A 22,583-nucleotide genomic window follows, 5' to 3' on the forward strand; every position below is an offset into this window, starting at 1 on the left:
AACAACTACCTAGTTACAACACTAAGCTTACAGTCAATTTAGAAATTAAATTGAGAATACGATTTCTCTCAGCATAATGACGGATTTAAAGACTAAACGAACTCACTCGATATTGTCTTCAAATGCACCGTATTATTTATTTAGACATTGGAAGACTACAGCATGAATTGCGTCTTTTGTTTATATTCAATATTAGTAATTGCAGTGAGAAACTGCAGCTGTAGGTCGTTATGTTATGGTAGCAACGGAACGAAGCGGACTATATATGTATTAGGCTACCGTCATTGTTTCATTATACCAGCGTGTTTTCGCGCGTTTGCACAGAAACTCAGAACCTATCAATGAAATGGTTTAGCTATTTCTCAGCATAATGACTGATTTAAAAATTAAACGAACTCACCCGACACTGTCTTCCAATGCTTCCCGACGGTCAGACGGTCCCCTCACTGATATAAACTAGACCCTACGGCAATAGTTAAGACGAGTTAAGTCACCTACGAAACAACTACCTAGTTACAACCCTAAGTTTACAGTCGATTTAGAGATTAAATTGAGGATACGATTTACAGCATAAATTGCGTCTTTTGTTTACATTCAATATTAGTAAATGCAGCGAGAAACTGCAGCTGTATGTCGTTATGTTATGGTAGCAACGGAACGAAGCGGACTATATATGTATTATCGTCATTGTTTTATTATACCACAACCCTAATCTTACAGTCGATTTAGAGATTAAATTGAGGATACGATTTACAGCATAAATTGCGTCTTTTGTTTATATTCAATATTAGTAAATGCAGCGAGAAACTGCAGCTGTATGTCGTTATGTTAACAACGGAACAAAGCGGACTATATATGTATTACCGTCATTGTTTTATTATACCAGCGTGTTTTCGCGCGTTTGCACAGAAACTCAAAAACTACCAATAAAATGGTTTAGCTTTTTCTCACCATAATGACAGATTTAAAGACTTAACGAACTCACCCGATACTGTCTTCAAATGGATCCATGCCAAAGAAAAGTAATTATTCATCCTCTCAGAAAGCTTTTAGTAAGAAACTTTGGGTAGCCTATCCTAGCATGCACGCTAGGTGGCAGTGTCAGACCGTCTAGTCACTGCTAAAAACTTGCGTCGCCATGGTTGTCGCTTGCCGTAAAGAAGTTTACTCGATGTCGTAATCGTTTGGATTTGGAGATCCAGCTTTTCCGCACCCCACCTAATGAAAAAGTCCAAATGGTGTGCAAACCATATGGCGGACATAGGTGCTCCCAATAGGAAAGTTGTAGAGCACATTCAGATGCATCAGTCTATGAAGTTTTGTGTTGATCTGACTTATGGTGTGGGAGTTATGGCCTTTTAAAGTATGACCCTCTTGTTATAGCGCCACCATCTGGCCAACATAGGTGATTTTTAGTGCCTGAGTAGTGGGGGGCCATAGGAACCCACCTGCCAAATTTGGTTGCTCTAGGACTTATGGTTGCTGAGCCTCAGACATTTTAGCGGAGAAAACTGCCACGCCCCAACTAAAAAGTCTAAATGGCGGGCAAACAAAATGGCGGACAAAGGTGGGGCCAATGACAAAGTTGTAGAGCACATTGAGATGCATAGGTCGATGAAGTTTTGTGTTGATCTAACTTATGGTGTGGGAGTTATGGGCGTTTACGCGTTACCCTTTGTTATAGCGCCACCATCTGTCTGACATACGTGATTTTTAGTGCCTGAGTAGTGGGGGCCCATAGGAACCCACCTGCCAAAGTTGGTTGCTCCAGGACTTACGGTTGCTGAGCCTCAGACACTTTTAGCGGAAAAAAATAATAATAAGAATAATTAAAGCCGCAAGCGGCGTTGGGAGGGGTCCAAGCATTGGCACCATCGCGCCCCCTATGGAGCGATTTTAAAATGGCTGTGTCCTCACGATCATATGCCTTCACCCAACATATCTACTGAATATCATGATGATTGTATAAAATATTGATGACTTGCGGCCAATTTTGAGCTAAGAGACGCTGTCGGATGACTTAGTTACGTCGCCATGGATGTGTCCGGGCCGCTTCCCGTCAAGGCCTTTACTATGTCGTAACACTTAGATGGCATGTCGTAACACTTTGATGGTCCGGCGTGTATGCACAGCTGCAGCGTTTCTGCGCCACAACTAAAAAAGGTGTCACACTAGTGTTGTCACGATACCAAAATTTTGACTTTGATAGTGATACCAGGTTTAGTATTACGATACTCAATACTGAAATGATATTTGAAACTGAAACGATGCTAATTAGATACTCGGTACCTAATGATACTGAAATTACCTTAATAGATCAGAAACGTAATGTCCACAAGGGTTGACCTCATTTTCGAATTCATGGTTTATGAACAACCTGGTTCATTAACAACCTTTAAGTTGAAGCCTCTTCAACATATTAATATGCATAGGCCTATAGTGTTACAACACTGAACAATAGAAAAATGTTAAAAATATTTCAAAAATTAAACAGTTGTAAAGTAAATAATTTTTAAAACAGGTCTTTCACCTTTAAATAGATTGAAAAACAGCATATTTTAATAACAATACAGCGTCTATCTATAATAAAATATTTCCAAATCGGAACACCTATTGCTACTGAAGTGAACTGAGTCAAAGCTTGCGCTGTATCAGGGAAGTGAATGCACAAGCGCAGGTCACCTCACTTGGCAACCTTAGTTGCTACTGCCATCTAGCGAAGATTCTGACAAACTACACTTTTCATCCTCTAAATCAGTAATGCGGGAGACACATTTCCCTGGCTTTTACATTTGACACAGAACTACCGAACATCGGGAAATTCAAATACGAAACCGTTTTTTTTTTCTGTTTTTTTTTTTTTTTTAAGTACCCAGAAAGTGCTGAAGTTTTGGCATACCGTGCAACACTACGTCAGACACATATTCCAATCCATTGCTCAGTTTAGCAGAGAATGCACATTTCAGAGCGCCACAGAGACAGATAGAATAATGACACTAAATGCACATTTCAAATAATAAAGACGACATTGAGAAAAAACTAAAAAAAGGACTTAATATCAACTCGCGACCCGCGTGCTGACCGCAGAGCAGCCTACCGGTTTATTTATGTAGACATTGGCAGATCAGAAAATTTTCGGTTAAGCTGACCTATAAAACGCTATTCCAAAAGCCAAATCAGACATGTTATACGTCGTTAGAAAGCTTATACTCTCACCTACTGAATAAATGAATTGTCAATCAAGCCAAATTGGACTAAGAAGAACGACAACGCCGTAAGCAACAGGTGTGGTATTACGCACAGCTATTTTTGAAAATATCCGACATTTCACAAACGGATTATCCAAGACAATATATAACCACTCATTCGCAAAAGGGACATCTCTACGCGTAAAACCGATGGTAAGATTGTATATTTATTAAATGTTTAGTCCCAGATATTGACTGTAGAATGACATGGTATAATTTTTGTTTTTAATTGTCTCGTTTATTTCGTTATTCAGTGAGCAGCCTTTTCACTGCTGTATTGGCATATTTTAGGGCTAATGTCGGGTTTATCTTGTTGCTACGGAATATTGCATTACATTACATTACATTACAGGCATTTGGCAGACGCTCTTATCCAGAGCGACGTACAACAAAATGTATAACCATAACCAGGAATTAGTGTGCCGAAAACCCTAGAGAGAAATACCAATTCCAAGTGCAGGAAACATCCGCATAGTTGAACTTGGACCCAGTTGGTTAAACTGATTAACGCTAACACAAACAAGAACAGCAACAACGCAGTCTATGAGAACATTCAAGCAATAGTTAAGACGAGTTAAGACTAAGTCACCTACGGAACAACTACCTAGTTACAACCCTAAGCTTACAGTCAACTTAGAGATTAAATTGAGAATACGATTTCTCTCAGCATAATGACGGATTTAAAGACTAAACGAACTCACCCGATATTGTCTTCAAACGGACCGTATTATTTATCTAGACATTGGCAGACTACAGCATAAATTGCGTCTTTTGTTTATATTCAATATTAGTAATTGCAGCGAGAAACTGCAGCTCTAGGTCGTTATGTTATGGTAGCAACGGAACGAAGCGGACTATATATGTATTAGGCTACCGTTATTATTTCATTATACCAGCATGTTTTCGCGCGTTTGCACACAAACTAAGAACCCATAAATAAAATGGTTTAGCTGTTTCTCAGCATAATGACGGATTTAAAGAGTAAACGAACTCACCTGTTATTGTCTTCAAATGGATCCATGTCAAAGAAAAGTAATGATTCATCCTCTCAAAGCTTTACCGTAGCGTATTATTTATGTAGACATTGGCAGAGTACAGTATAAATTGCGTCTTTTGTGAATATTCAATGTTAGAAATTGCAGCGAGAAACTGCAGCTGTAGACACAAGATAGTCTGTTATGTTATGGTAGCAACGGAACTAAGCGGACTATGCATGTATTACCGTCATTGTTTTATTATACCAGCGTGTTTTCGCGCGTTTGGACAGAAACCCAAAACCTACCAATAAAATGGTTTAGCTTTTTCTCACCATAATGACAGATTTAAAGACTTAACGAACTCACCCGATATTGTCTTCAAATGGACCGTATTATTTATTTAGACACTGGCAGACTACAGCATAAATTGCGTCTTTTGTTTACATTCAATATTAGTAAATGCAGCGAGAAACTGCAGCTGTAGCTCATTATGTTATGGTAGCAACGGAACGAAGCGGACAATATATGTATTAGGCTACCGTCATTGTTTCATTAGACCGGCGTGTTTTCGCGAGTTTGCACAGAAACTCAGAACCTATAAATAAAATGGTTTAGCTGTTTCTCAGCATAATGACAGATTTAAAGACTTAACGAACTCACCCGATACTGTCTTCAAATGGATCCATGCCAAAGAAAAGTAATTATTCATCCTCTCAAAGCTTTACCGGAGCGTATTATTTATTTAGACATTGGCAAAGTACAGCATAAATTGCGTCTTTTGTGAATATTCAATGTTTGAAATTGCAGCGAGAACTGCAGCTGTAGACATAAGATAGTCTGTTATGTTGTGGTAGCAACGGAACGAAGCGGACTATATATGTATTACCGTCATTGTTTTATTATACCAGCGTGTTTTCGCGCGTGTGCACAGAAACTCAGAACCTATCAATAAAATGGTTTAACTATTTCTCAGCATAATGACAGATTCAAAGACTAAACGAACTCACCCGATACTGTCTTCAAATGGATCCATGCCAAAGAAAAGTAATTATTCATCCTCTCAGAAAGCTTTTACTGAAAAACTTTTGGTCGCCTTTCCTAGCATGCACGCTAGGTGGCAGTGTCAGACCGTGCTTTCACTGATAAAAACTAGCGTCGCCATGGTTGTCGCTTGCCGTAAAGAAGTTTACTCGATGTCGTAATCGTTTGGATTTGGAGATCCAGCTTTTCCGCACCCCACCTAATGAAAAAGGCCAAATGGTGTGCAAACCATTAGGCGGACATAGGTGCTCCCAATAGGAAAGTTGTAGAGCACATTCAGATGCATCAGTCGATGAAGTTTTGTGTTGATCTGACTTACGGTGTGGGAGTTATGACCTTTTAAATTATAATCCTTTGTTATAGCGCCACCATCTGGCCGACATGGGTGATTTTTAGTGCCTGAGTAGTGGGGGGCCACAGGAACGCACCTACCAAATTTGGTTGGTCTACAACTTATGGTTGCTGAGCCTCAGACATTTTAGCGGAGAAAACTGCCACACCCCAACAAAAAAGTCAAAATGGCGGGCAAACAATATGGTGGACACAGGTGTTCCCAATGGCAAAGGTATAGAGCACGTTCACATGCATATGTTGATGAAGTTTTGTGTTGATCGGACTTATGGTGTGGGAGTTATGGCATTTTACGCAAAACCCTTTGTTATAGCGCCACCATCTGGCCGACGCACGTGATTTTTAGTGCCTGAGTAGTGGGGGCACATAGAAACCCACCTGCCAAATTTGGTTGCTCCAGGACTTATGGTTGCTGAGCCTCAGACACTTTTAGCGGAGAAAAATAATAAGAATAATAATCCTAACAGATACAATAGGGTTCCACCAGCTTCGCTGCTTGGACCCCTAATAATCCTAACAGATACAATAGGGTTCCACCAGCTTCGCTGCTTGGACCCCTAATAATCCTAACAGATACAATAGGGTTCCACCAGCTTCGCTGCTTGGACCCCTAATAATCCTAACAAATACAATAGGGTTCCACCAGCTTCGCTGCTTGGACCCCTAATAATCTGAACAGATACAATAGGGTTCCACCAGCTTCGCTGCTTGGACCCCTAACAAGCACAAAAACAATAGGGTTCCAGAAGCTTTGCTGCTTAGACCCCTAATAATAATAAAAACCAGCACAAAAACAATAGGGTTCCAGCAGCATTTCTGCTTGGACCCTTAAATATAGATGCAAGCAGCAATACATGGGGTCCAAGCATACAAAGCCAATATTACACAATTTACCAAGTGGCATATCAGTGACAAAATCACTCAGTAGCCATTAAGGGGGTGCCCTGTACCACTGTGTCAGTGGAAATACAATATGACAGACATGATGTTTACTGAGGCAAATTTGTTCTCCAGGCAGAGACATGTACAGTTGAGGCCAAAAGTTTACATATACCTAGACTAAAGATATTCAAACTCATTTTTTCACAACGCCACACATTTCATGTTACCATACATTTCCTGTGTTAAGTCAATTAGGGTATCTACTTTATTCCCATAAGAGGGAATTTCAAAGTAATAGCTAAGAGACATATTTATTTCAGCTTCTATGTACTGTATCAGATTTTTAGCGGGTCAAAAGTTTACATACACTTTGTTAGTATGCGGTGGCATTGTCTTTTAATTGCTTAACTTGAATGAAATGCTTGGGGTAGCCTTCCACAAGGTTCTCACAATACTTTGCCGGAATTTTTGAAACGTGTTTAACTCAGTCAGCTTTGTGAGCCTCCTTGCTCGGACACACTTTTCCAGTTCAGTCCACAAATTTTTCTATGGGATTCAGGTCAGGGCTTTGTGATGGCCACTCCAATACTTTCACTTTGTTGTCTTTAAGCCATTTTGTTACGACTTTGGAGGTATGCTTAGGATCATTGTCCTGCTAAGAAGACCCAGTTGTGACCAAGTTTTAACTTATAGCTGATGTCTTGAGGTGTTTCTTTAGTATTTCTAGATAATCCTCCTTTCTCATGATGCCATCTATTTTCTGAAGTGCACCAGTCCCTTTCCCAGCAAAACACTCCACAACATGATGCTGCCACCCCCATGCTTCACAGTTGGGATGGTGTTCATTCTGGCTTTCTTATGCCGGTCTTGGAGTAGGGGCTTCTTCCTTGTGTGACAGCCTTTCAGGCCATGGTGATGTAGGATTCTCTTAATGATGGATGAAGATACTTTGGTACATGATGCCTGCAACTCCTTCACCAGTTCCTCTGTTGTTGTCTTGGGGTTCAGTTGAACCTTTCGGACCAAAGTTCATTCAGTCCTGGGAGTTAATTTGTGCAGTGCCTGTGTGGTCCCAAGATTTTTTAATAGTAAAAAAAATTGTGCCCAATCCAAATTGGCACTGACCCAATTAGCACATAACACATGTTCCTAATGAGGTCTTTTGTCAATGTCAATGTCGCAAGTTAAATGCCTTGAACCCGGATGACTCCCTTTAATCTCCGTTGAATAACTCTTATTTCTGAACGTTGGGAGTTTACGACAGTGGACGAGAAGGCCGCGTAGATAAGACTGTGTGTGGCAGAGAGGAAAACTTTGACTGTTATTTGCGCTTATGCGCCTAATAGCAGTTCAGAGTATTCAGCCTTCTTGGAGAAGGTGGGAGGGGTGCTGGAAAAGGCCCCACCTACTGACTCCATTGGGACACCTCAATGCTCACTGGGAAACTTCAATGGGACACTTCTGGGAGACTTCAATGCTCACATTGACAATGACTGGGAAACTTGGAGGGGCGTGATTGGGATCTGAATCCTAGCGGTGTCATGTTATTGGACTTCTGTGCTAGTCATGGTTTGTCCATAAGGAACACCATGTTCGAACACAAGGATGTTCATAAGTGTACATGGTACCAGGACACCTTGGGCCAAAGGTCGATGATCAACTTTGTAGTTGTTTAATCAGACCTGCGGCCATTTGTTTTGGACACTCGGGTGAAGAGTTGTCAACTGGTCACCATCTGGTGGTGAGTTGGATCAGATGGCAGGGGAAGCTGTCAGACAGACCAGGTAGGCCTAAACGTGCAGTGAGGGTCTGCTGGGAACTCCTGGTAGAAGAGCTCGTCCGGAATGATTTCAACTCTCACCTCCGAGAGAGCTTTTCCTGTATCCTGGAGGAGGTTGGGGACATGGGGTCTGAATGGACCCTGTTCAAAACCTCTATTGCGGAAGCGGAGGTTCAAAAGCTGGTCGGTGCATGTCCTGGCAGCAACCCAAGGACCCGTTGGTGGACTCCAGTGGTGAGGGAGGCTGTCAAGCTAAAGAAAGAGGTATTCCAGGCCTGGTTGGTGTGTACTCTACAGTTTGTGATGCTTTCTTGTATGGGGATGGGACGACATTAAAACAGTATTCAACCGTCCACCACATTTTGGAAATGTTCCAGTTGAGCTCACATCCGGTGCATTAAACACAAATACTACTTAGCGAACCGACGAACGCTTACATTACTGTGTGAAATATCCTCATTAAAAATACCACGAGCCTATTTAAAGACACTCAATTTCAAAAATAACATACATAACTGAAATATTTTCAGCAGTAACACTTACATTTGGACGATGAAATCTTATCTATATTCAGTAGCTAGAGACAGAGGCAGAATGAATGCTATCGTTCCCCACTTCTAACTTAGAAAACAATATATCAGCTAGGTCTATCAGAAAACATATGCCTTAGCCATGCTCAGAATTTCTCCAGAATAATAATATTTTCCAACATTATACATCGTTAGAAAGATTATTCTGTCACCTATTGGATCGATTAATTGTATATCAAGCCAGATTGTACTACAAAGGATGACAAGACCGTAAACAACATGTGTGGTATTACGCACAGCTATATTGGTAGGTACCCAGGCAACACAAATGCATGTATATTTCACAAACAGACTGTCCAAGACAATATATGACCATTCCGTCTCGAAAGGGACATCTCTACGTGTAAAACCAATGGTAAGGTTGGATATGTATTCTACATTTAGTTGCAGATATTGACAGTAGAATGACATGGTATCATTTTTTTAAATTCCTTGTTTATTTCAGTGTTCAGTGAGCAGCGTTTTTCAGCTGTACTGAAATACCTTTGGCTATTGTTGGCTTTAACTTGTTGCTATGATGAAATACTAATTTTTAGTGGTAAAAGAATGGTTCCATGTATGTCCAGATAGACACTATTGTCCAGTGTGTCATGCGTGGGGTATATATTTACAGATGAGACTACAGGGAGGAGGTGCTTGGTAAATACACAACCAGCGTGACAATGGTGGTGCTGCAAAACTCCATATTCGGGCATAGCTGTCCTGAATCATCTGCTAATAAAGCTAGAAAACCGAGTTCGTGTTTTCAACTCATAATTTGGTTGCAGGAATACGGAATGTCTGAATTGAGCAATCTATGCATGCCGGTGTGCCGACCACTAGAGGCACTGCGCGAAGTGATTAATAGAACTACCACTTCCTGCCATACTTCATTCTAATAACAAAGTAATTTGTGTAATGAAATACAAATGTTACTATGTAAACTAATTAGTAGTTATATGCATAGTTATTTATAAATATATTTATTTTTTGTTTTATCTCATAGTTATATAGAATGTAAATGTATTTTTATTTAATAATTTATTATTGTTAAAATTGTTATATTGTTTTAATTGGTTCTAGTGTCATCAAAATTAAAAAATAAAAGGAAGTTTTCAGTTCTCAGAGCATATTTCTGCCAGGTACTCTGCCGATATTTTTAAAATTATAAAGCAATTGTATGTCCTATTGACATGGCTCTATGATGTGGTTATTCCATTCAACCTATTCTTGCAATGTAAGATGATATACTCGAGCTGACACTTTTGGTTTTGGAGATACTCAAGTGAACATTTTTTTTGTAAGGAAAAAGATTTTTTCCTTCCTAAAATAGGGCCAACAACGAATCCATATCACATCCAGGCTGAAACTAGATATTTCTAGATAGGGACAAGACATGAAAAAAATGATGGGTTGCAAGAGGGGTTATCTATTGAGTGAACCCGTTTAATCAGTATCTCTATTGCAGCACCATGTGGTTGGATTACGTTAAAACCCCACAGCTGGAGTCTCAATCAAACTCAATATACATGACCAGTTTCATAACTTCATGTCAAACAGCTTTGAAATTGTTAGCATTTTTGTGAAAAGCCAAACTGCAATTTCATTGGCTTGTAATTCTTCCATATTTTTATATGTGATCACTTTGGAATCAGATCAGATAATCGAATCCTAGCTTTAATTTGGATCAAATATTCAAAATGCATAGTTCAAAACTGTAACATTGGGATCATTTTGATCCAAAAAATCAGGATTATCTTGATCCCAGTAGAAGGGTGGATTTAGAGTGGATTACCAGAACAAAATATAGTATACAATTCATTTCAAAATACATTTCAATATAAAAAGAGAGTAAGAGTTTGTAAATTAAAATAATACAGTGTTTGTAGGCTCAATGGTTGCAAAAGTTTTATTTACTTTTTTCTGTCACATTTACAGTGGCCCTAGCCTACCTCTCAGAACAGTGCATTCAACCAAATAATAAGTTTATCAAAATACAAGCCTGTTTTGCTTTAGGCTAATGTTTACAATCAAACCTTTTATGGCTTTTAAATCAAATACAAAAATGTTAGCACTTTTAAACTGCTGTTCCTTGTATCAAGAGCTGTCAGAGCTAAAAGATAGTTTTAGATGTAAAAAAAAAAAAGAAAAGGTTGCTTACATTTGTAGGGCCATAAAAATTGACACTCAAAAAGTTACATATTGCACCTTTAAAGCCCCCCGAATATTATATATAATTTGAAGGTTAGAAAATCGTAATCTTTCTCAGTAATGTCCCAGTGCTTTAAAGCACTGATAATCAGGATCTGGTAATCTTGAAAAGTCTGAATCTGGATCAGGATGATCCTATTCTGAATTGCTTTGAAATACCGGGACAAAATCTGGCTGAGTTGTCTGATCCTGTATCGCAAAATATGGGATTTCAAAATCTGATCGGATCTGATTGAGATAAAAAGTTTCGAACTCCTGGGCCCAGACGGGAACGCCCACCTTACAAATTGCAAAGTTGTCATTTTCAGTACCAGTGACACACATCTGTGACACTATGCAACAAAATGCTTTTGGTGTAAATCCATCATAAGGATGGTCCTTGAGAGCTCAAGTACATTACTGTGTCAGTTGAACAGCTACTTTACTTTCAGGAAGGATTCAGACTTGACAAAGCTAGTTACTCATTCAGTTACTAGTTACTAACTCATCTCATACTTTGTGAATGTCAGTGTATGTAATGCATTTTTGTGCCCAACAGCTAAGTTTGCCTTAAAAGTGCTTTACACTTCAGAAACTGTTAGCTGAATAAGCTCTCAAGAGGTGAACACTCATTCAAAAACTGTTATAGGCATATACTAATGAATTGCTTCTAAATGGTAAAAGTGGGCTTAGATATCAAATAATTATTATATATATCCATTGTGGTAAATACCCACCTGTTGTGAAATGTATAGCTAACTCATAGGACTGATGTGGTGTATTGTTGTTTGCAATATATCACACCTGATATTTCATTTTTATTTATGTTACAATGAGGAACTGTCCATATAACAGCTTGCAGCCTATGTTACAACCTTTTGTGTTCAGGGGTAGTAATGTGGGGTTTTTCTTTCCTAGGCATGTTCTGAACATATTTTAAATATCAATTAACATTAGGCCTAGCAAAATGTAAATTGTTAAGCATGACCGGTTGTTAACCAGTTAACTGGATAATCATTAACATCCCTACAAACCAAACCCACTCACTTACACACACACACACACACACACACACACACACACACAAATAAACAAACAAACAAGCCATAAAAACAGTCTACCTGAAACTTCTTGGCTAAATGCCTGTGAGGTCACTCCATGCATTAATGAGCAGCACCTGACCTAATTTTTTCAAACACTTTTATGAGAAAAGGATACATTCTTAGTGCTCCAGTCTGAGTCCCGACTGCCAAAATCTTCTGTACAGGGTCAAAAGCCATTGAGGAAGGCTGGTATGGGAAACCATGACGGACCGTCTGTATTTTCAGAAGGCAGGGACATGGCAGGAAAAACAGAATCAAATGAAAGCTACTCATTCTCAATTAACCAAGTCATGAGTTAATATGATTAAGATAGCAACTGGATTCTTGACAGAGACAAGTATTTAAGGAAACCTGAAAACAGCACATCATGTATTATTTCAGAGAAAAGCTGAATTACTTCAGTAAATATGCCGCTGTATAAATGGATTGTATGTAAACAACACAGTAAGAGCATCTGCCAAATACATTAAATGAAAATGGAAACTTAATAAGTTTCCAATTTAATGGGTAATATGTATATCTCAATCTAAATTTCCAACTTAAAACAATTACAGGTTCAGATATCAAATGAATACTTTGTGTTGAATGGTCACATATTTTGTTCAAATTCCTTTAAACATTGAAAATACAGCCAACCCCCAGTCCACTCTTCACAATCTGTGCAAACCAGTATTTTACAGCGATGTCTGTATTGCTTTAGACACTAGACAGCAGAGAAAGGCAGGACATCCACACTTCCAATCATTTTTTTCAGTGAAAAAATAATGAAATTAATAATATGGCCACACACAGTAAAATTCTCCCAACTGGCTAGACAAAGACACAACAGGGTAAACTATGCACCTTTTTTTGGTTTAAAAAAATAATTTTGAATTTTCAGAATTTATAAGGGATGAATTGTATCACACTCTGAACTTAAGCACATACCAAATGATTTTGATTGACACAATGGTTAAAGATCCCCAATATGTTCACCAATCTTATAAAACTATAGAAGACTTGGTAGTGTTACTGTTGCAAATGTTGGGTACACAAAGTACTGTAATCAGGGGTGTGAATAATTGTGACACCTATGATTTGGGGAAAGAAATATCACTTGTGAAATAAAATCAGTATTGGCATCAAAGTATATACAGTCCAGTCTGTATTTGGACAGTGACAATGTTTGTTGTTTTGGCTCAGTACCCCAACACACTGGACTTAAAATGTACCAATGAATATAGAGTTAAAGTGCACGCTGTCAGCTCTAATTTGAGGCTATGTACATATTCCATATTCACTGTTCCGTGCAGGAATTACAGAGTTCCTCTGATACTCTGCCAAGCCTGTACTGCACTCATCTTCAATTCCCGTTTTTTTAAAACCTACTGTGGTCATTATGTTCACTGCTCCAACTCCATCGATGTCAAGGTTTTCCGCAATCCCCGTTTGGCCAAAGCTTACAAAATAAAAGATTTCATTATTTGCAACATTACCCATGTATTATACCACTATTTGTACTTGTATCTGTATTTGTTCAACCAACAAAATTATTTGTATTTGTATTTGGATAACCGGAAGTGGGTGTGGCATAAATAGGACATGAGTGGAGTTTAACACTGTAATAAATCCCAGATGTTTTGCCATTATAATCAATGGCACTGCTATTGTTGAGATATTAAAGCATTAAAGTCATGGTTGTACAATGATATCAATAATAATCCAGTTTAACAACAGGTCATTTGCTTTTTAAAGGTGATTTAACAAACAATGACCTAGGCCAAGGCCTATATGTTATAAAGCCATATCAGGTAAACAAACAGTCAAATTCAAACATTTTATAAAAACAGTCAAATCAAGTTTTCCTGTTTTTATAAATCTAAACTTAGCAACTCAACCTTACTCTGAACTGCATACTACGAATTGCATGAACCCCACCACCATCCCTACCTGAGGGACACTGAAGTCAATTATAAACTGAAAAAATGCATTTATAATTTAAAAATAGTTCCTTATCTTCATTATGAAAAACTGCATGCAATAAGCTCTTAATGAGATTTTAAAAACTGCAGAATGTAAGGCTAAAATGTTTTGTCAATACTCTGTTAAAGCCCCACTTTACTTGGATGTTTGATTCTCATAAGTTTAGGTAAATTATGCTATTATGCTCTTATTCAAATTTCCCCAAGTTGTATTTTGTGAAGACAAGCTCCTGCACATGAGCTGGGAGCCGCCTAGAGCGATGGGGTAGCACAACATCCCATGCTATGGAAGAAAACAGTATATGGCTCTTCCAGTATCACATAACTTCAGTTTCAAAAGTGGTGCCATAAACACGAATATGTTCATTCTTAAAAGGAAATCCTACCTAATAACAATGCTAAATCCATCTAACACTTCAGAACCTAAAGGGAATCCTGCCTGTTAAGACTTGTTGGGCTTAATATGTTGTAAATGCCCTCAACTATGGAAATATGTAGTAATATCCACACAAAGGATTTCAGGTATTTAAAAAAACACAGCCTTTAATAGAAATTTTGACCTATAGAGGTCACCACTATTTCAGACGTGCAATGCACTTTGGGTAGATGACGTAAAATGGTTGCACTGGAGGTCAACTCTGTTGTTTTGTCCAGGAGTCGTGGTATTAACAGCGAAAAATATCAATACAATGCCACAGAATTTGTGTGTGATGTGATGCATGAGATGGATTCACTAAACATCTTAGTGTATCAGCACGTATTATCATCAGTTGCTCATAATCATTTTAAGCTGCTTGCACTAGCCTCCCTTGTAATGATGCATAGTGAAGTTGAAAGCAGAATTGTCTATTGCAGCAAACACTAGCTAGATGTTAGCTGGTACAAAAAATCCCTGGGATTTTTGAAAATAGAATCCCTGTTATTGCCATGCTTTATCTGTTAAGTAGTTACAAATCACATGGCCAGCTGTAGGCAAAAAGAGCTGGTGGCCCATTGAAAACAGGTCTAAATTGCTTGACAACTCATCACTATGTCAGTGCCATTTAAATTAAGCGGCCTTCCTAACACAAAATCAAATACAATCACAGGTAGTCGTGTACTTCAGATTCTCTCATCACCTATGCATATTCAATAGATAAACAAAATGTAATATTGTAATAAGTTCTTATAGTGCCGTGAAAAAGTATTTCCCCATCCTGATTTCTTCTACTATTGCAAATTTGAATGGTTTCAGATCTTCAGACAAAATATAATATTCGACAAAGGGAACCAGACAAAGACAAAGACAAAACTTTTTTTCATTTATTTAATGAATAATTAAATAAATTAGACGCCCTTTGTGCGTCTGATTGGGTAGACAAGTGTCTTTACCCAAAGAGCAAAGTGAAGATTTTGGTGAGTTTTTATGCTCACAAAGTAACTCATACGATGGGATCTCATGTGTGTTTCCTGGAACCTGTTTGGTGGATTATTTTGGGCACACAAACATTTGATTGGATCATGGTACTCAGTCAGTGTAACTACAGTAGCCTATATGAGCTGAATTAGCGCTCCATATGTTCAGACATCAGGATTCAGGAATTAGCCTACATTAAATTGTTATGTTTGTGATTTTCTTTCATATAATATTTCTGATTACATATTAATTAGTGTCTCATCATGTCAGGTTCATGTTTGTACTTACAAGATATTTTGCAGCTTTAAATGGGCTGACCACATGTAAAAATCTGTGACTATAGGACTATTTGTGAGATCTGCAAAATATAATGATTATGATAGGGCTATTTCATTAATAGTTGCCATCACCTTTGATAATGGAGAAGCAGATAAGCTAACCCAATTTTCTTCACACTTCCTCATTCCGTCCTTTTCTGCACCAATCTCCTCCCCACCTTTCCTCCACATACTTCTGGGTAAGAGACAAGTGGTAGAGGGGGAGTGGAATAAAGGAGGTGAGGTGAGTGAAAAGCAATGTGACACACCCTTTGACATCCCAGAGATCACAGTGGATAACTCACAGATTTGTCACACTTGAGGGGTATAGTTGCATATGAACTGCAAGGACGGGGTGCTTGTTAAATGGACAACCTACTGTACGTGACAATGCTGGCACTGAGAAACTCCATATTTAACATAGTTGTCCTGTATTGTCTTCTAATAAAGCTTGAATACAGAGCGCATTATTTCATATTTTGTATATCTGCATAGAATTGCCAAACCCTGAACTATTTCCCATTCATTCCATTGCAAAGAAATTGCATATTTATTGGATATTTTCATGCTATTCATAGAGGGAATGAGGACTATCCCATGGCATGGCACTTTAAGGCCTTGAATCATAGCAACCCTTCCTCGTTACGAGCAATAGGAACTGATCACATCCCTGTTTCTATTTCTATTTTTTCCCCAATATCTGTTGCATTGATGCTTGGCTTGTTATACCTGTGCGTTATTCACCTATCTGGTGCTCTTTGCAAGACTAATTCATTCTACTGGTGAACATGTTAGCTAACACACACGCTAGCTAGCCATTGATTTAGACAAAAGTGAAAAGTGTAGCTAATTAAGGCTTATCATTTGCCTACTTATCACCATTGTTCTGCATCCCTAGTTTACTCCCTGATGAAGGCAAAGTGGCTGAAATGCATTGGGTATTTTATTGTTTGTATTTCCAACCTGCCAATATAATTGTTACAATCCATCATAAGTTTTGTTTACATTTGTCTCTGTTGCGTGTTTAATTTTTCCAGTTTGTCATCTGATTGGCTGTTTCCGTCTCTAGTTACTCGGCTTTTAGAAACTCCAGCTTGGTGTGTTGTGTATAGAAATTTCTTGGTTTGAATTTGTGTATTCAACCCTATTTTTGTTTGATTACAATTCCCATCTAGCCCTTCTGGTTTGTCTGCTGATTAGATCTTGTGTATAACCACTGATTCGTTCCCTTCAATTCTTACCTTAGCCCTTTGTTAGCCCCATTATTCTGTGTGTCTGACCATTCACTCTCTTAATCAATTCCAATTCTAGCAAAGCCCCTTTGCTTTGTTTGCCGACTCGCATCAAATTTAAAACATTGGTCCTAGCATACCAGGCAGTCAAGGGATCAGCCCCAGCATACCTCCACAAGATATTCAAACCCTACATGCCAGCCAGATCCCTCCGTTCTGATACCTCAGGAAGCCTAGCACCTCCACCTCTTCGCACCTGCACTTCCAGAACACGTCTCCTGACTGTTCTGGCCCCACGATGGTGGAATGACCTCCCTGTGGAGGTCAGAACAGCTGAGACACTGACCCATTTCAAACGACGACTGAAGACTCACCTCTTCAGGCTGCACCTCTCCCCATCCCTCCCTACCCCCCTGTAAATGACTGTAAGCTTAGGGTTGTAACTAGGCAGCTGTTTCGTAGGTGACTTAGGTGCATTAACTGTCTTAACTACTTGTATTTTTTCCATAGACTGCGTTGTTGCCGTTCTCGTTGTTAGTGTTAATCAGTTTAACCTTCAGGGTCCAAGTTGAACTATGCGGTTGTTCCCTGCACTTGGACCGGTACTTCTCTCTAGGGGTTTCGTCATACTTGTTCCTGGTTATGGTTATACACTTTGTTGTACGTCGCTCTGGATAAGAGCGTCTGCCAAATGCCTGTAATGTAATGTAATGACTGTATTTAGTGTTTGACCATTCACTCGTTCTTAACCTCAGCTCACGTGTTGCCCTATGCTCGCCATATAGTGCTCTGGTTAGTTATTGTCTTCCCAGTTTTAACTCTCCGTTGGGGGTACACTATACAGACTTTTGGTTTCAGAATACCAACTAATTGTCCAAACCTAATAGTTCAAAGCTGCCCAGTACCCTTCAAAGACTAGCCAGCTTTCAGTTAGATTCGGATAGGCAGATTGGGACCAGAGTTACTGGTCGGTTTGCAGTACACTTCCCTTATCCATTCCACACTCATTTCCCTTATCACGCATCCTGTTACAGTCTGACCTCAGACCTGGTCATAACAATAAGAAAGGCATTTTAATTTTATATAGGCAGAGTGCGTTCTTGTTTTGTTTCTTTGATTCATGGTTTTTATCCCCACCAAAGAGCACCTCCCAGCCACCAAGAGTTCCTTGTTTCAGCTTTATTATTCATGGGATTTAATATTTGCTAAAGGAATTAATTGTACTCATCATGTTTTACTTTTTGTGTTAGTTCAGTGTTTTAAGTTAGGTTTTCAGCTAATTTTCTTGCTGCATTGACATAGCATAATCTTCTGGATGCTCCAAGTGATTAATGGAAAAGAAACAGCCACCTAGTCATAGGTATTTATAATAAAATCTGGCCTATCCTCGCCAATTAAGGGGGTGTTCTATATAAGGCTTTATAACTCCAGATGTGAGCATCACAGAGACTTTGGAAATGGCAAGGTAAATGAAGCAAGACATGTGTGTTATTTACAGTACTTAGATTAGATTATATTCATAATTTAGACTGAATTGAAGTGCCACAAATGCAATTATCTTAGTGGAAACTGAAAAATGAAGCTGTTCTCCTTCAGTTTGAAATGAAATACTGATAGATCCATATATTTAGCAGGTAAAACTATACTAGATCATAAACTCCATGACCACAAGTATTCAAAATCTGAGGGTGATATGCGGAACTATTAAAGATCTATGAAGCTAAAAGTAAGCAGTATGGCCTGGTGTCCCTTAGTGTCTCCAAATCTTTCCAAAATGTTTGTTGTGCATTGCAGTAAATCATAACATAATCATATATTTCACTACAAATAAACAGCCCTGATTCATGAAACTCACATCTGCATCATTTTCAAGTGAGAATCTTTTCAGTAGTATGGGGATCTAAGGGTCCAAAAACCTACCCTCTGCGAAAATGAATAAAATACTTTTTGTCCATTATTAAGCATATAAATTTGCCTGTTATGATGGTTTAATATGAAACATTGATATCACATTGAAAAAGGGCATTTTGACTAAAATACGTAACCTAAATACGTAACCATTCACAGTTTTATGTTTTTCTGTACAGTATGTAGCCTAATATTTTGCTGCATAGGAATGGGACAATATTTTTACAAATGTTACTATTTTACATTCATCTAGCACAGATGAACTGTAAATCTATATTTCCCATGCCATTTCCTTTCCACAGTAACAGCTGGGGCTGTTAGTTAGCCCCCAATACAAATTTGCTGAGCATTATTATCAGTCGCCACTTACAGCCAATGCAAAACTAACAATATCAAAAATTTGACACAACCTAAATAGGCCTAATTGAAATTTTACAAGCAGTAATTATGTAGCCTACATGTTTATATATCCTAGCTAGATGCACTGCAAATTCACTTTTATTTATTTACTTTAAATTTATTTTTAAATCATAATTACAAAATACAGGTATTGACGGTGTGGAAACACCAGTGTAGACTCCTGGACCATGCCCCCTATTCGTTTATTTTAGCCCCAATTAGATGCCACTGTGTAAAAATAGCATTCTCTTAAATTATTCCTTGCATCAGTCACTAATTCAATGTGCACTGCTGTAAAACCTACACTGTTGTAAAGCGTACACTCTTCACGCTTTGAAGCAAAAAATTGCTTCAAAGTCTCAACTGGTAAAACCACTAGAAATAACAAAAGAAATAACAAGGCAGTCCCTTTTCCCAAAGGCGGGATGAAATTGACACCCCAGGCTCATGATTATGGTATTATAATCCAATAACTATCCAAAACAAGTTTTTAAAAAAACTAGGAATACTACAATAATGGTATTGGCATCAATAAAATCAACCCCTGATCCCTAAGCAATCAATGTGTACTTTGCATACAGGCTAGCAAAAGTCATTATGCGTTATTTCCATTGAGCTGAAAGCATTTGTGTGCATCTGAAAATGAGTATACGTAAATAGAATGTCAAATTCGAAAAGTACGGTTTGTCTAAAAAAGCAACTTCTTACCTTAGAAACAGCAAAACAGTTATCTCAATTAGACATTCCAGTGCTGAGTAAATGACCTAAAAGCAAGCTACTACAACCCTCTCTAAGATATACCCATCGTGACTTTTGCCCCTGCTTGGAAACCCTGCATACATTACAGTAACCATACAGTGCTGTGTTCTTCGAGCTCATTTACATAGCTTTCACACATAGCTTGTAGCTTTCTTCTAAAGCCGCGTTTCCACCAAAAGAACCCGGAACTTTTAGTCCCAGGAACTACTTTTCAAGGAACTAAAAGGTTCCTTCAGCCCATGGTTGTCTGCGTTTCCACCGCGGTCTAAAGTCCCGCGAAGATTAGGCAAATTAGCCCACTGACGTATGAAAAAGCGACGTTGTCGTCGGTCCATCTGTCCTATGATTTCTTCTGTAACCCCATACTACCACCGAAGTAGCCTACATTATTTTCTAATAACCGGGACAGTCCGGAGGGGTTTATTACACTTATATACAACGGGCTACCAACAATGACTGTATATGGTTACTTTGGTATTTATAACTGAAACTATGGCTTAGCTATTCCACGGTGCACAGACTTACTTTCACCTTACCCTTTCGCATAGCGCATAAGTGGAAGCTCTGTGCACACTTTATTGGAGCTTTGTTTGTTTATCAGCAAATGCCTTGCATAAAAGACACTGCTGTAGTGATTAAAGGGATTATATTTTTGTCATTTTCCTCCTTGTGAGCTCTCACTCTGTTGTGATCAGGTTTACTGCTAACAAGCAGACTGGCAGCTGATTGCACATCTGAGCACACAGCAAAAACCAAGTGGATTCATTGTTTCTAAGTGAATTTAGTGTGTTAACTAACCATTTTGAACACATTTTGTATATAGAAGCTCTCCAAAAGGACAGAATTTGACTGAAATACGGGGCTTAGTCAAAAAGACAGAATGGGTAAACAAAGAATATTTGTTTTGTGGGGTTCCAGGGGGTACCACTTTCAATAGAATTAGCATCTGGAAGTGGAATATGCCTGGGAAAAAAGATAAACAAAATATTCCAATTTGGAGAGGTTTGGTGCGATTTGGGCCCACCTTTGGGAAAACGCATGTGAAATTTTACTGCATTGTTCAATCGACTCCAAACTTTCTTCCTGGTGTTGTAAATATCCTGGGGTGCCATTGTACAAAGAAATCTGGTTTCATTTAGTATCAGAAGTACATATAATCACTACAGAATAAAGAAAATACAAAACAATTTCTTATTTGTTTCTCAGAATAAATATATCCTTTATGTTTACAGAGTGAGACTCAATTAATTTGCGCATTTTGGTACAAATGACCTCTTTAAACTTTGAACCATGTACTCTATATTATTTTATTATATTATCTATTTAATAATAATGTATTTGACTGTGTGCAGTCAGTTTCATTAACCAAAATGACACAGGGTCACTTTCTAATGTACTAACTAACTATGGATTCTCCCCTGAATTTTATGATGGAGTGGCACTCGGATGTCTTTCATTACATCATATGATAGGCCTACTACTTGCATAAACAGTTTTAGGCTGAAAAGAACTTTAACAAGCTGGACCCTACAAAGTGTTATAAGCACACTAATATAGCATACTGTCTAAAAAAAGGATGTGTACTTAGTTCACTTTTAAACTATTACACACATCAGGATAATATACTTAGGCTTATCCTTGAACTTCTTTGCAACTTTTAGTACATCAAGAATACTGAAGTAGGCTGCAGAAATGATACCTAAATACTGAACTAGTAGTAAGTCACTTGTGCTTACTGGATGTTTAAGTTACTTGTGAGTTGTATTAACTAAAAAGTGAGCCAGTTTAGTCATAATATTGTCAGTCAGCCTTATATTTTGGGGGGGGTTTGCATTTTTGATTTAAATGCCGTGACAGCATTTAGCCAAAGATGGTATTTCTCTATATAACTATATAACACATTTCTACGCTTGCGGGTCAGGCATTCTTCACGGTGAGGAGAAATTTTAGGACAGCGCCTCCAATATTGCTTGTGTCCAAATTGCGCTGTGACGGAAACAGACATTGATTTAACTTGCAGTCACATCTGTCCCGATTGTAAACAAGTCAGACATTCTTCATGGTAAGAAAGACATTTTAGGACAATGTAGCCTGTATTGCATTTATTAGGGCAGCTTGTCATTTAATTTTTAAAAAAGTTATTTCTGTTTCTATAACCATTCTTAAAAAAATATAATTGGCCACTGTACAACAAGCTTGCTAGCTCGACACATGCCTAAAATCGACAAGCCTGATACAGTTGAGGCCTAGAGTTTACATACACCTAGGCTAAAGATATTCATACTCAACTCTGCACATTTCATGTTACCATACATTAATTCTGGCAAGTGTGAAGGGTGAGGCTTTTAATCTGAAGAAAATTTGGCAAGATGCAACTATCCAGCCTAATCATTGGCTATTTCCAATAAAACCATCAAAATAATCACTTTACTTCAACTTTAATCAGCTTCACAATAAATGCAAATTCTCA

General features: G+C 38.3%; 1 protein-coding gene across 4 annotated transcripts in view; it reads right to left on the reverse strand.

Moving 5' to 3' along the window:
• The window catches only part of LOC118225613 (syntaxin-binding protein 5-like), a 119,292-nt gene that overhangs the window by 95,136 nt on the left and 1,573 nt on the right, over positions 1 to 22,583 (reverse strand). For 3 of the 4 annotated variants that reach the window (XM_035414254.1, XM_035414265.1, XM_035414243.1), the window contains exon 2: positions 12,257 to 12,354. In XM_035414254.1, the coding sequence (XP_035270145.1) occupies positions 12,257 to 12,354 (98 nt within the window). Of the gene's footprint in view, positions 1 to 12,256; positions 12,355 to 13,509; positions 13,580 to 22,583 lie in introns of all 4 variants that reach the window. The other variant, XM_035414276.1, reaches the window with a different exon arrangement.

This window comes from Anguilla anguilla, chromosome 1 (assembly GCF_013347855.1).
Source record: "Anguilla anguilla isolate fAngAng1 chromosome 1, fAngAng1.pri, whole genome shotgun sequence".
NCBI classification, from domain to species: Eukaryota; Metazoa; Chordata; class Actinopteri; order Anguilliformes; family Anguillidae; genus Anguilla; species Anguilla anguilla.